Source organism: Lycium barbarum, chromosome 6 (assembly GCF_019175385.1).
Source record: "Lycium barbarum isolate Lr01 chromosome 6, ASM1917538v2, whole genome shotgun sequence".
NCBI lineage: Eukaryota > Viridiplantae > Streptophyta > Magnoliopsida > Solanales > Solanaceae > Lycium > Lycium barbarum.
Window position 1 is genome coordinate 130,357,045 of NC_083342.1, and position 14,383 is coordinate 130,371,427.

Sequence of the window (14,383 nt, forward strand, 5' to 3'; positions counted from 1 at the left end):
TCTCAATTAAACAGAAGATGTATCATTAACAAGTTTGCATTTTGGTACAACAAGTGTCATAACTAAGAGCTCAATCAACCTAGCAACTAAGGTTACCTTTTAGCACCAAAACTTGCCTACGTCAAGCAAACATCACAAAGCTCAAACTTTTCACCATTGTTGAACCATGTGAATCTATTCTAACAAGGATCCCCCAAAATTGTAAAAGAAATTCTATATACGACAATTAGCACACTGCTCATATTTTCGCAGTATACATGTATAAAAAGGAAAACGGGAGAGAATACAACAAAACGGTATTGCTACTGAACTATAATCTATAAAAAAATTTAAAAAAATAAAAAACTCATTTCTTCATCAATCGTTCTGATAATTTAGTCACTTCCTCCTTAGAAACATGAGGATTAAGCTTGCGTAGGTTGTTAATAAAAGCTAGAGCCTCATCTCTCCGATTGAGTTTACAATATGAGTCTATAATGGAGTTGTATGTGCTATCATTGGGCTTACAACCTTGTTTGATCATGTAACGAACCACTTCAATGGCATCAATAAACATCGCATCAGCTGCATACCTTGAAACAAAGGTATTGTATGTGATCACATCAGGAACAATTCCAGAATCCTTCATTTCTGTAAAGATTCGTGAAGCATCTCTCATCCGCCCATTTCTGCAATAAGCATATATTACTGTGTTATACGAAATAACATCAGGCCTGACCCCTTTTGCTATAATTTCCATTAGTAGTTGCTCCGATTTCTCATAATTGCCAGACCGGCTGTACATGTACATCAAACTATTATACGTAGTCAAGCTAGGAGTGTAACCAGTATCCTTCATGAAGTTCATGATCTCAGTTGCCTTTGTAAACATTTGCTTTCGACCATAAATGGAAAGCATGGCATTTAAGGTGCTTATATCTGGCGAAAACCCTCTACTTCTCAACTCCAAAAAAGCTCGTTCAGTCTCCACTAAAAGATCACTTTTGCTATAAACTAATACAAGGGTCTTCAAAAGCACAACATGAGGCTGGATTACAGAAGAGTATATCTCTTCTGCAAGAGTATGAATCCTGTCAATCTCTTTCCCATTAGCATACGCATGAAGTAAAGAACTATATGTTAGCTCATTAGGCTTACAACGACCATCTCTCATTTCTGCAAGTACTTTTTCAGACTGTTCCCATAGCCCTCCCCGAGCTAATGCTGCTAAAACAGCATTATAAGTGGAGAGATCCGGAGTGACCCCAGCATCTAACATTCGTCTGTAAACGACCATAGCTTGATCAAAAGCTCCACAACGACTGTAAGCACCAATTAAAGTATTAAAGGTGTCCCGTTCAGCTACGAAGCCCGCTCTCTTCATTTCTTTGAACACTCCGGTGACTTCTGAATCCATTCCGTTCTGGCCAAATACGGCTAGCAGCGTATTCCAAGTGACAATATCCGGGGAACAACCAAATGTCCTGATGTCATCAAAAACCTTCATCATTTCATTGAATTTTCCCCGGTTCCCGTGCATCTTAATAAGAGCATTGAAAGTACAGATGTTTGGTTTACACCCCGCACTTGTCATCTCTTCAAATATTCTCATTGCCGATTCATCTTTCCCAGCCTTCTCAAATCCGGAGAACAAAGTGGTATATGTAAAAACATCAGGCTTAATCCCTTTATCTGTCATCTGGGATTTAAGCTCCATTGCTTCCTCCATTAAACCATCCCTAGCATACGCAGATACCAAAGAATTGTAAGTCACAATGCTGGGCGAAAACCCATGCAACTCCATCTCTCGTAAAACCTCCATGGCTTCTTTTGGCATCCTAGACCTCCCATACACGTCTAACAATGCATTATATGTAACCTTATCGGGCATAAAACCGAAATTCTTCATCTCCTCAAAAATCTGCCTAGCTTCCTCATACAAAGAACCCCGACGACAACAAGTAATAAGAGTATTATACGTATAAGCATCAGGAACAACTCCAGAGTTCTTCATACCTTCAAAAACACCCGAAATTCTACTCCAAGGCATACCCATTTTCCCATAAACATTCAAAATCACATTGTAAGTAATTAAAGTAGGTTTACACCCTTCTTCCTCCATTTTCTTGTAAACCATAACCGCATCCCTATACCTCCCATTACGCGCAAACGCAGTAATTAACGAAGTATACGCATAAACATCGATACCAAAACCATCTTTATGCAAATTATGTAGCAAATTTGAAGCCACTGAAACCCTACCCTCTTTACCAAGCATACTTATAACCACAGCAATAACAGACCCGTTTAACAAAACCCCCGAATCGGGTCGGTTTCTAACCCATTCAAACACATTCAGTGCCAGGTCACATTTTTTATAGTAACCTAAACCCTTAATAATACCCAAAACATCAAAACACAAAGACTCAGTATCCAATTCAGAACTTTCTAAACGATGTGCAGTATACAAACTGAGCAAAATTTGGTGAATATTTTGGGTTTGGAATTCAGGGTTAATAAGGGTTTGGAGAATTTTCTCACCTTGAGGTGAAAGTCTATGAGGATTCCATGGTTTGCCTTTGTTGGAATCATTGTTTTTGCCAATACGACGTCGTGTTGTTCTGGGAATTGGTGAAGGGAAATTTGTGGATTGAGGGATTTGGGGTTGTGATTGTGTGGAAGTTGAAGGGAAATTTGGGGAAGTGTTGTTGGGGTTTTGTTGATGGTGAAAAAGGTCGTTTAGGAATGGAGTTAAAGGAGGTTGATTATTGGAGGAAACAGTGAAGTGAGGTTCTTGGAAGATGGATTTAGAAGGTGGAGGGTTTGGGAGTAGAAGAGGGAGACCTAATTTGTCAGCCATTAACACAATCCAGTTGCTTCTGCTAGTAATGCTCAAGTGGTAACAAATACTACTACTGCTAATACTCCTGTCTTGTTTGTATTTGGCGCCTCACTTGGCTTTTCATGGTGGCCAGTTTTTGTGTGTGTTTCATAAGATATTTTTCTTACTATTTATTTTTGTATCTATTTTTTTTATTTTGGAGATTTCCAAGTTCCAACCTAGCTTATGAGACTCTTGACTACTACTATTCCAGCGTTTCTTCTTTTATCACAATTGGTTCTGCAGAGGGTTGAAATAAAACAAAACAAAAAAATATTGTATCCTTCCTTTCTGTGACGGAATTAGAATTTTTACTGATGAGATCAAAATATGAATAAATAAACACACGAAGAAGTCAAAAGCGTTCAATGTCTACTATATATACATAAAAAATAATTTTAATCATGTATAAATAATGTAATTTTCCGCTGAAGGGGGTTTGAACCCCCTCAGCCCTATCTAGCTCCGCCCCTGCCTTCCAGTAATACAAAAAACTACTACAGTGGCTATTATGAAATACTCATATTAAACGTATCCTCCCTTTATGACCTAAAATTAACAAGATCTTAGTCGCTCAGCTAATTCCATTTTGTAGTCTCCTCCCCCATTTTCTCTTCTCCTACCCCTATCCCTATGTAATTAAAAAAAAATCCTATTAGTGGGATTCTCCATTTTGTAGTCTCCTCCCCATTTCCCCTTTCCCTACCCCTACCCCTATGTAATTAATTTTTTTTTTTTTTAAAAAAAAAAAAAAAAAAAAAAAAACCTAAAATTAACGGTACAGCGTCTTAGAGTATGTAGGTAATTTGCGTAATAGGACGCTTGTTAATCTAGACAGACCCTAAATGATAGCCAATACCCAGATTCTGGAGTTTTGGTTAATCAGTACGTAGCATTTTTCCTAGAACAAACAGAAACTGAATGAAACTAAACCAACAAAATTACTACATAGAAACTGCACATATCTTCAATTTGGATATTCCGTATTCCGGTTTATACAAGTGCCAAACCTAGTTATAATTTCTCAAATGTTGCTTTGTCAAGTGTTAATCAGTAATAGACCGTGTCTGTGTCGTTAAACAACTTCTGAAAACAGAGGGAGCACTCCAGAGTGCAAAGTAAGAAAATTAAAAAAAATTATTCTCCATTAGCATACTCCTAACAGCACATCAATATCTTTCACAAGCTTGAGAGGTCACGATGAAACTTTAAGCATTACTAGTCCTGCAAGTAAAGTGATGATTTCACAAACTTCATTCAGACATAGAAATAACACTGGATATTGTCATACATTTGCAAGGAAAAATCCCAAATATTCAGTACATTTGACCATATCAGAGTTCAGTAAGTGCTGCAGCCAAGCCGAAATTGTACTAAATATGCCCTGTATATAGCATACTGCTCATAACACTGCAATATGTTTAAGATTGACAATTCACTGGCTACTAATCTTGCATCGGAAAACCTTCATATGTAGATCTGAAGACCAAATCCAAACTTCCACAAAAGAGTGATCTTCATAGACTAAGGCTTCCTTCAGATAAGTTTAGATAAGCTAAATTCAAAAAGCAGCACTATTCCTAGTAGAGACCATTACCCAATCTAGAAGCCTAATTTACAAAAAAAAGAACTTCCCTTCTGCCCTTTAGACAGATCACTTAAGAAAGTGAGGACTAATCAAACCAGCAATCTCAAGGAACCCAACACGCTCCTTTCCATCAAAAATCGTCTTCAACTTGTCATCGCAAATTATGACCTTCTTGTTTTGAGGATCCTACAAAGGTAACAGATCGTTAAGTATCAACCAACTATAAAAAGACAGATATTAACCACATAATAAAAGAATGAGTAGGATAATGCAAAGTGCAAACTACAAATAACGGAAAGCTAAAAACAGATTATATATCTTCACCAAAAAAAAAAAGAGAGAGAGATTATATATCACCCAATACAACACTACAAGTTTAGTGTATTAACTATACATTACACTAAGTAGACTGATAGAAGACAGTAGTCCAATGCACTAAGCACTCTTTCTACAGTTGAAACAAAATTTCAAACCTTCAATAGGTACTTTAGATGAAATCTAGGTAGAAAAGGGCAGCAAATCGGCAGCACGCCAAAAGCCAGCAATGTTCTGCGGCATCAATCCCTCATGGTATAGATTAGAACCAGTATGTTCTTTCTCAACATACTACTACATAAATTATCAGGTCTGAAAGTAAACATATCAAATTAAACTTTCAAAAATGATAAAACCTCATGAAAGTCTCACAATAAGATCATTGAAGCTTGATGCTTTATAAGTGAATGAAATTCTACAAACATACATCTTTGTTCATAGAAGATATGAAATGAAGTCCAACCCACAACCAAATACAAAACAACTAGCAACATGTAAAGAAAAATCTGCATTGATAGCCAGTTTCCACAAAATTAGAAATCTGGATCTTTCTCCAACTAAAAATATACACAAGCTCTCGATCCTCACCACATTATACATCCTGATGAGTTTGACAACCAAACATGAAGACCAAATGCCATAAAGCCTTTAGATTGAGAGTACCAACTTCAGTAAAATGTCAAGGTTTATGCCACATGAGAAGAATATTGCAACAAGGTTCTATAGACTTGGTAAGACTTCTCAATGGAATTACAGAAACAGAATCACACTCTAGTTCTCTTAATCTCCACCTTCTCATTTGACAAGAATTTCTTGCAGGACCAACAAACAAAAGAGAAACTTATCCCAATTGAACTATTTACAGATTATTACCACTTTTGCATCAATAGACTAGTTTCAATGCCAACAAGAATTGCGCCACCAATTTTTTATCTGAAAGCTAGAAAGTGTGAACAGCCTGCAGCTGAATTCTCAACAAAAAAATAAACTGACATAGATTATATGTTGCATATTATTACGACTATAACATTGCCAAAGCGATAACATATAACCAACCAATATAACCTTCAAAACCCATCCTCTTTCAACAGAACCAAAAAAAAAAAATCTCAGCAAGCTCCACGTATACATACAGCCGAGGTTTAATATATCACTACACGTCTAATTACTAAGTCTAAGTGGAACCCCATATTTTAGACAGCCAAATCAATCATAAAACAAACATTCCTACAACACAACACCGAAAATAACCAATGAATAAACCTCATAAACCCACAATACGAAATAAGCAACACTCAACCTTTCAGTAATTAATAACTTAGCATAAGACGACAACAACAACATAACCATTGTAGTCCCACAAGTGGGGTCTGAGGAGGCTAGAGTGTACGTAACAATTTAGCATAATCAAACTAAATCCACTCATTACACAAAAATATAAACAAGCAACCTTATCCAAAATCAAGTACAAAAAAAGAACACCATTAAACTGTCAACATTCCCAATAGCAACATAATAACATACTACTATTAGTTAGTCCATAGAGATAATATACCTGAAGGCTGTTCCCTTTGATGTGGGCCCAAATCAACTTAAGTGCTTGAGTACGAGGAATCTCAGACATACCACCAAGGAATGCTTGCATTTCAGGGGAAACTCTTTTCGGCTTCATAATCCCTCTTGGCTCACGCTTCTTCGGCTCAGCAGCAGCCGGCTTTGAAGCCGTCGCAAAGGTCACAGTGCGCACATTAGCAAGCTTGACGGAGGGAAACGAAGCTGACTTAGCAAACGACGCCGTTTCGCCGGTTGAGAATACTGAGCATAAACCCAAGGACACCGCCATTATCTTCTTTGTGTGTTTTTGAATTTGTTTTGTTTGCAGAGATAGATAAGTGTTTGGCAAATGAGGGTTTTTTGTGTCCCGATAAGGGTAACCGCGCCTTTTGGACTTTATCTTTTATTGACCATATTGTCCCTTTATCTGCATAATTTGGGCCTCTCATGGGCACATTGTCCATTGCAAGTATCCAATGTTATCAAGCCCATACACTGAATTTGAATGGGAAAAGGACGTACAATGGCCAACTGGCCAAAGTAATCTCACATTTGGGCTTAATTATACATTTATTATGCATAAATTATATGTTAATTATATATTTATTATACGATAATGATACAGTTTCTATACGTATGATACATTTTATATACATATATAGTAGTGATACATATATACACATTCTATAAACAATGATACGGTTTCTATACGTATATGTATGATATATTTTTTATACGTATGATGCACTTTCTATACAAGAATGATATAGTTTATATATATATATATATATATGTTGGAATTGTATATACACTTTCTATACAAGAATGATACAATTTATATACACTTTCTATACAAGAATGATACAATTTATACACACTTTCTATACAAGAACGATGCAGTTTATATACACTTTCTATACAGGAAGGATACAGTTTATATACATATGCTGGAATTATATATACACTTTCTATACAAGCATGATACAGTTTATATATTGTATATATATGATACATTGTCTAGACGTATAATACACTTTCTATACAAGAATGATATAGTTTATACATAAATTACACAACAATGATACAAACCTATGATACATTTTCGGAAAAATACATTAAACCCCCCCCAACGTATAGCCGGATTAATTATGTCGCACCCAACCTTTGCGGGCGACCTATTACCCCCACAGTCTTAATTTTTCAGTATTTTAGTAGCACTTTCAGCTGACGTGGCAAAAACAAACTGGCGAGTGAAAATGATTAAAATGTGATATTTTAATAAAAAATAATCTTTAAAAATTTATTTATATTAAAATATCTCACCCTCCCTCTCTTTCTTCTTCTTTCTCATTTTTCTCTTTTTTCTTCTTTCTCTTCAACCACCGCCGCCACACCTCCACCGCACCGCCGCATCCACCACACCGCTGCCAGCAGCAACGGGCGGTGACGTGGGGGTGGGTGAGATATTATTAATGTGTTAATTTAATTATTAATGTGTTATTTTAATTAGTAATGTGTTAATTTAATTATTAATGTGTTAGTTTAATTATTAATGTGTTATTTTAATTATTAATGTGTTAATTTAATTATTAATGTGTTATTTTAATTATTAATGTGTTAATTTAATTATTAATGTGTCATTTTAATTATTAATGTGTTAATTTAATTATTAATGTGTTATTTTAATTAGTAATGTGTTAATTTAATTATTAATGTGTTAATTTAATTATTAATGTGTTATTTTAATTTGAATTATTAAATGAAAAAAAAAGTGGCAGTGACGCGGCGATGACGTGCGGTGAAGTGGCAGTGACGTGGCGGAGAGTGTGCAACACTCTCCACTGTGCAACTGGGATTCAATTTTTTTTTGCCACGTCAGCCAAAAAATGCTACTAAAATACTGAAAAATTAAGACTGGGGGTAATAGGTTGCCCGCAAAGGTTGGGTGCGTCATAATTAATCCGGTTATACGTTGAGGGGGTTTTAATGTATTTTCCCATACATTTTCTATAGATATACATTTTCGATACGTATGTGAATCATTAGTGTATAATCAATGTATAATGTACATACTAATGTATAATATATGTATGATTAGTGATTATACGTTGATGATACATATTATGTATAGAATACGTATAATATGTGAATCATTAGTGTATAATCAATGTATAATGTACATAGTAATGCATAATATATGTATGATTAGTGAGTATACGTTGATGATACATTTATTATACACAAATTACACAACAATTATAAAAATTTATGATACATTTTCTATACATATATGGTAGGGATACATATTCTTGCAACAATGATACATTTTTTATACGTATGATACATTTTCTATATATAGTTGATCTTCGGTGGCTTTTACCAAAAAAAAAATTTTTTTTTTATCTTTAGTGGCGACTAAAGCCGCCACAAATAGTTCTTTCTTTTTTTGCAATGGACTTTTAGTGGGTCGCGCTGGTTACACTTTGGATTTGGAGAAACATGGGTCATCCAGTGGGAATAGTTTGGGCCGAACGACCTTTTTGTCCTTTTCCCAATTTGAATTGCTGATCTTTAATTTTTTATTTTTTTCCTTCGCCTAAAATACCTCAAAGTTTTGGGTTTGAACCCTGACTCAGTAAAAAGAAATTCACAAGGCAGAGTTTCGTTGCAAATTAAGTCTATTCGGGTAAAAATTAGGCCTTAAGGCACAACTTTCATAGAATTTCAGCAGAGTAAAAAAAAAAAAAAACTTAAGGCAGACTTTTCGTGAATCCTTGCATTGCGTTTTTTTTTTAACTGTGCGGGGTTCAAACCCAGAACCTCACGGTATTTTCAATCACTTTTTTAAGTGAAGGACAAAAATTAAAGACCAACAATTCGAGGGACGATAATTAAAGACAAGGGCCTTTGAATGGAAATCCGTGCAAAAAAAGGGGAAATTACACCAAGGATCTTGAAAATTGGTGACCTAATTTTCAAAAAATTGTGTGGATTGTCCTTCATATGGACTGGTATTTAATTTTTGTTCCTCAAATCGGTGATCTTTTAATTTTTGCTCCTACTTCTCATTTAATGAATGTTTTTGGGCCAAAGTACTCTTATTCGTTGGTATATGAAACCAGAGATTCAGATTGGAAAAAAAAAATCATAAGGCAAGATTTTACAGCAAATTATGCCTATTTAGGCAAAAGTTATGTCTTAAGGCACAATTTTGTAGTATTGTAAAGGCATAACTATGAAATCTTGTCTTAAGGCAAAACTTTTGCTTATGTATTGAAAGAGCACAGTTCTATATTCTATGCAGTTCTTTTCCGGTATAGTTTTGTAGTATAACTTAATTTCTATAAAACTATGCCGGACAAGGCATAATTTACATAGAAACTATGCCTAACGTATAGTTATATAGGATACTACAGAACTCAGGCCTTAAGGCATAATTTGCTATGAAATCCTGTCTTGCAATTTTTTTAAATTCTCTGCTAGGGTTTGAACCCAAAATCTCAGAGGCATTTTCGGCCATTTAAAATGCCGAGGACAAAAATTAAAGACCAGCTATTTGAGGGTTAAAAATTAATGACTCACTTTCAATAGCATTCTTGTATATCAATCGAATATATCCATTCCTCCCCACAGGATTTGCACCAAGGTATACCCTATTTTACATGAGCTATTTAAATCAATTCTTAAGGGTATTAAACCTTTCGTCTATAATTGTCAACTTACACCTGTATTTATTGCTCGTCTTCGTTTAATGATGATAAATGAAACAACATATAGCAGTTTTCTGTTTTTATCAAGATACCAACTGATAGCACTGCAATGTAAGAAAAGATGTAGTGATTGATTTCGTGGCTCCAGTCGTGGAGATTTGGAAGGTCGACTTTAAATAAAACAATTCAATGGGCTATTTAATTTGGGACGGAATTTATATTTTGTATGCCTTCTACATTAGCGATCAAAAGCCTAATCAACAATAAAATCAGATTCATATCCCTATTCCTCTCAATCTGATCTTCTATTCATATCCCAGGTTTGACTTTAGGTTTTGCATGGTCTAACTTTCGACTTGAATATTCAAAATTGAACTTCATTCAAAATAAAGTTTAAAATCATACATACAAGTATGAAGTTAAATTTTGTCAAATCAAATTTCGGATCTGTATATTTAAAATCTGAAACTGATCCGTACTCAAAATTTGCAATTTCTTTCCCACATGATTGAAGTTGATTAAAAGATAATTAAATATTTCGTTATTTTCCATTATTTCCTTGTCAATGGTCCTCTAAGGTTATACTTATTTGTGCATTTGCTCCTTCCTTTCCTCACATTGGGCTCTCTCGAAATGCTATGACCGTCCTCACACTTTTCCTAAATTGCCAGCTAAACAAGTATACAGTCAAACCTCTTTATAACAACATTGTTAGGTTCGAAAATTTTCAGCTATTATACACCTATTACAGTATTGACATTTAAATAATATTTCGTTGTTATGGGCAAAAAAGATGTATAAAATCTATCTTGTATTTTTAATTGTCAAATTCTAAACTTAATCACACTTTGTATAACGAAGGAAAATCGTTTGATGATGAAAATATGTATATTCATATAATATTTTTTGTTGTAATCGTGTATTAAATGATCAAATATTTGATTAAAATCGCTACACTTATTATTGGTAATCATAGATATTCCATTTTTATAAAGATAGTTAATTATTATATTACCATAAAAAGAAGATAGTTGTTATATGGGGGATAATTTTACAAAGAGCGTACTGTTATAAAGTTGGTTGTTGCTGTTATACGTGAAATGCTGTTATAGAGAAGTAAAATACAACATAAAAAATATGTTCCGAAAAAAGTTGGTTGTTATAGAGAGGTGTTGTTATATGCGGGTGTCATTATAGAGAGGTCTGACTGTAGTAGTAAGGAGAAGACGTCACTACAAAAAAAAAAAAAAAAAAATTGTGAAGGTTGAAAGTTGCAATTTGCAGGGGTTTTAGCCTCCTCAAGCAATCAGGGGCGGAGCCAGCCCTTCGGGTGGGGGTTCGGCCGAACCCAATAGCTTTTGTCCGAACCATATATTTGTATTAAAATTTTTGTCAAATATGTACAAATTATTAATTAAGAACCCAATAACTTTAAAGAATTAGAATCCCGAACCCACAAGCTTCGAATCCTGGCTCCGCCTCTACAAACAATTAGTGGAAGCTAAAACCTCCACAAATTACAATTTTCAATCTCCGTAAATTATCATTTTTTTTTGTAGTGCGTGGAAAGAATTGTTTCCATACTTTTTTGGGCTCTTCATTTTGGAACTTTAATCTAGAAAGAGGAAACTTTAATTTAACGCAAGACATTTCAGAACAAGAAGACAAACTTAAAGAGCTATAGCCTATAAATAGAACTATGTATAGTTATGCATCTTCTTTTTCCAAAAAAAAAAAAAGTGGGAGGGGATTAGCTGTGAATTAACCCTACAATAATGAAGTAAAAATTTAGATAATCAACCAATTAAATTACTAAAATATTATCATCATAATACTTCTTTACTTTCATTATGGATGATTTTAATTAACACCTCCATGATAATAATAAGGGACGAAGAAACAAGCTTTGTCCTCGTTTTCTTTCAGTGGCATTGAAATATATTTTAAAATGATTTATTTCAGACATTCTTTTAGATTTCTTAATATGTCAAGACAATAAATTTTCAGCTTAATTTAACTCCAAATGCTAACTTATTAACTCAAAATGAGGATTACTCAACAACTCATTGTCTCAATTAATATAGGAGACTGTAAAGCTTGAAAGCATAACTTATGATTAAATGCTGAGATATATTTGAGGAATTAACTAGAGAATTTTCACAACTCATTCCATTAAAAATAAAAAAGTAAAAGTTACTCTAACATAGTGCTTACTTTTTCAAAGCATTTTGGTTTCTTTTAAAAGGTTCTTATTCAATTTCAAAAAATAAGTCTGTTTTCTAAATCAAACTTAGTTGATATTTTGGTTGAAACTTTTCTTTCCAAATCCAATCGATCTCGGCTTCCTCCTTCCTATTCCTTTAACCATTTTTTATAGTTTTATTTTACTTTTAAAATCTTATTATTTCATCTAATTTCTGTTTTCTTTTGTTTTTCACGAGGAACAGAAAAAAAAAAAGAGTACTATGTGCAATTTTTAAAAAATAACGAAAAGGACAAAGCAACGGTAAGGAAGGAACGTTTTTAGCGTCATGTCAAATCATGACCAGAGACTAGAGTACAGGTGTAAAGAATTAAAATGGACACAATTCCTTTTACTCTACGCGATTTGAGACTAATCAAAGGGACCACCCAATTTCCGCCCTGCTAGCTGTTCCCATTATGCTAATATACTGAAATTATTTATAGGTAACTTGTCTTTTCAGTATTTTAATTAATTAGCCATCACATACCCTAAAATCGAAGTTATAATTAAGGCTATAGCAGCTTAACTTTCCATAATGCTACTTGATATTTTTATAAAGTAGAAAAAGGGACAAATTTCCAAAGTCTGGACTATTAAGAGTATAATAATAATGGGATATCCCAATAGTTCATAATAGTATCCGTTTTCTGAGGATTACAAAATTTTATGTGACACTCAAAGGCGTGATTATGAGAGATGAGGATTCAAATTTCAATTACAACATGAAGCGTTAGGTATGTCTTTTATTTGTTTAAATTTTATGTGACATTCATAGGCGTGGCCTAAGAATTATGAAAGATGAGGATTCAAATTTCAATTAAAACATGAAGCGTTAGGTATGTCTTTTATTTGTTTAAATTTATAAATGGAATGTAATTCGCTATCTATATTAATTATTAGTAGATATCTAATAAAATAATTGATGTGCACATAAATTTATCTAATCATCACCGTATTCAAATGGAAAATAAAAAATAAAAGTTCATTTTGTTATAAAATAAAACTATGAAGTAAATACACAGAAGAAATATGTAGAGAGAATATGTAGAGAGATTTCAGATTATATTACTTCTGCTCTTTCAACATTGTATCTGTGCATCCTATTTATAGGAGCAACATACAAATGAGATATTTTGGGTTATTTTGGGATATTTGGGATATTTGGGATATTTTGGATATTTTGGGATATTTCCAAATTAATGGATATCCACCAAGTTGGGATATTTACAACACTCCCCCTTGGATGTCCATTAATAGATGATGTACCTCGTTAAAACCTTATTAAAAAAAAACCCCTGTGGGAAAAAGTCCTAATGAAGGAAAAAGAGTGTACATATCTAGAAATACGCTTTGAGAGCTGTCTCATTAAAAACCTTACCAAGAAAACCCAATGGGACAAAACTTGGTTAAGGAAAAAAGAGTACAACGCGTATTTCACTCCCCCTGACGAAGACCAAGATTCAGATGTCGGAGTCTTCGTATTCCAATCTTGAATATCATCTTCTCAAGAGTTGAAGTTGACAAAGATTTAGTGAACAAATCTGCAGGATTGTCACTTGAACGGATTTGTTGCACATCAATATCACCATTCTTCTGGAGATCATGTGTGAAAAATAACTTTGGTGAAATGTGCTTTGTTCTATCTCCTTTTATGAAACCTCCTTTTAATTGAGCCATGCATGCAGCATTATCTTCATATAATACTGTGGGTATTTTTGTATCACACTTCAAGCCACATCTTTCTTTGATGAAATGTATCACTGATCTCAACCACACACATTCTCTACTTGCTTCATGAATAGCGATTATCTCAGCATGATTTGAAGAAGTAGCAACAATGGACTGCTTGGTCGATCACCATGATATAGCAGTACCTCCGCATGTAAACAGATAGCCCGTTTGAGATCGAGCTTTATGTGGATCAGATAAATAACCTGCATCTGCATAACCAACAAGATCTGTACTACCTTTGTTAGTATAAAACAGACCCATATCGCTAGTTCCCTTCAGATATCGCAATATATGCTTAATCCCATTCCAATGCCTCCGTGTAGGAGAAGAGCTATATCTTGCTAGCAAATTAACAGAAAATGCTATGTCAGGTCTTGTAG

At 34.0% G+C, this 14,383-nt stretch overlaps 2 protein-coding genes across 2 annotated transcripts; both read right to left on the reverse strand.

Moving 5' to 3' along the window:
- Positions 1–147: 147 nt before the first annotated feature.
- On the reverse strand, positions 148–3,036 carry LOC132598962 (pentatricopeptide repeat-containing protein At5g02860). Its single transcript, XM_060312131.1, has one exon. It carries the CDS (start codon positions 2,837–2,839, stop codon positions 347–349), a length of 2,493 nt encoding a protein of 830 aa, XP_060168114.1. The 5' UTR covers positions 2,840–3,036; the 3' UTR covers positions 148–346.
- A 1,088-nt stretch (positions 3,037–4,124) lies between these two features.
- LOC132598964 (uncharacterized) lies at positions 4,125–6,691 on the reverse strand. Its single transcript, XM_060312135.1, has 2 exons — positions 6,319–6,691; positions 4,125–4,634 (listed from the first exon to the last, which is right to left on the reverse strand). The coding sequence occupies exons 1-2, from the start codon at positions 6,604–6,606 to the stop codon at positions 4,515–4,517; spliced, it is 408 nt and encodes a 135-aa protein (XP_060168118.1). The 5' UTR covers positions 6,607–6,691; the 3' UTR covers positions 4,125–4,514.
- Positions 6,692–14,383: the final 7,692 nt, after the last annotated feature.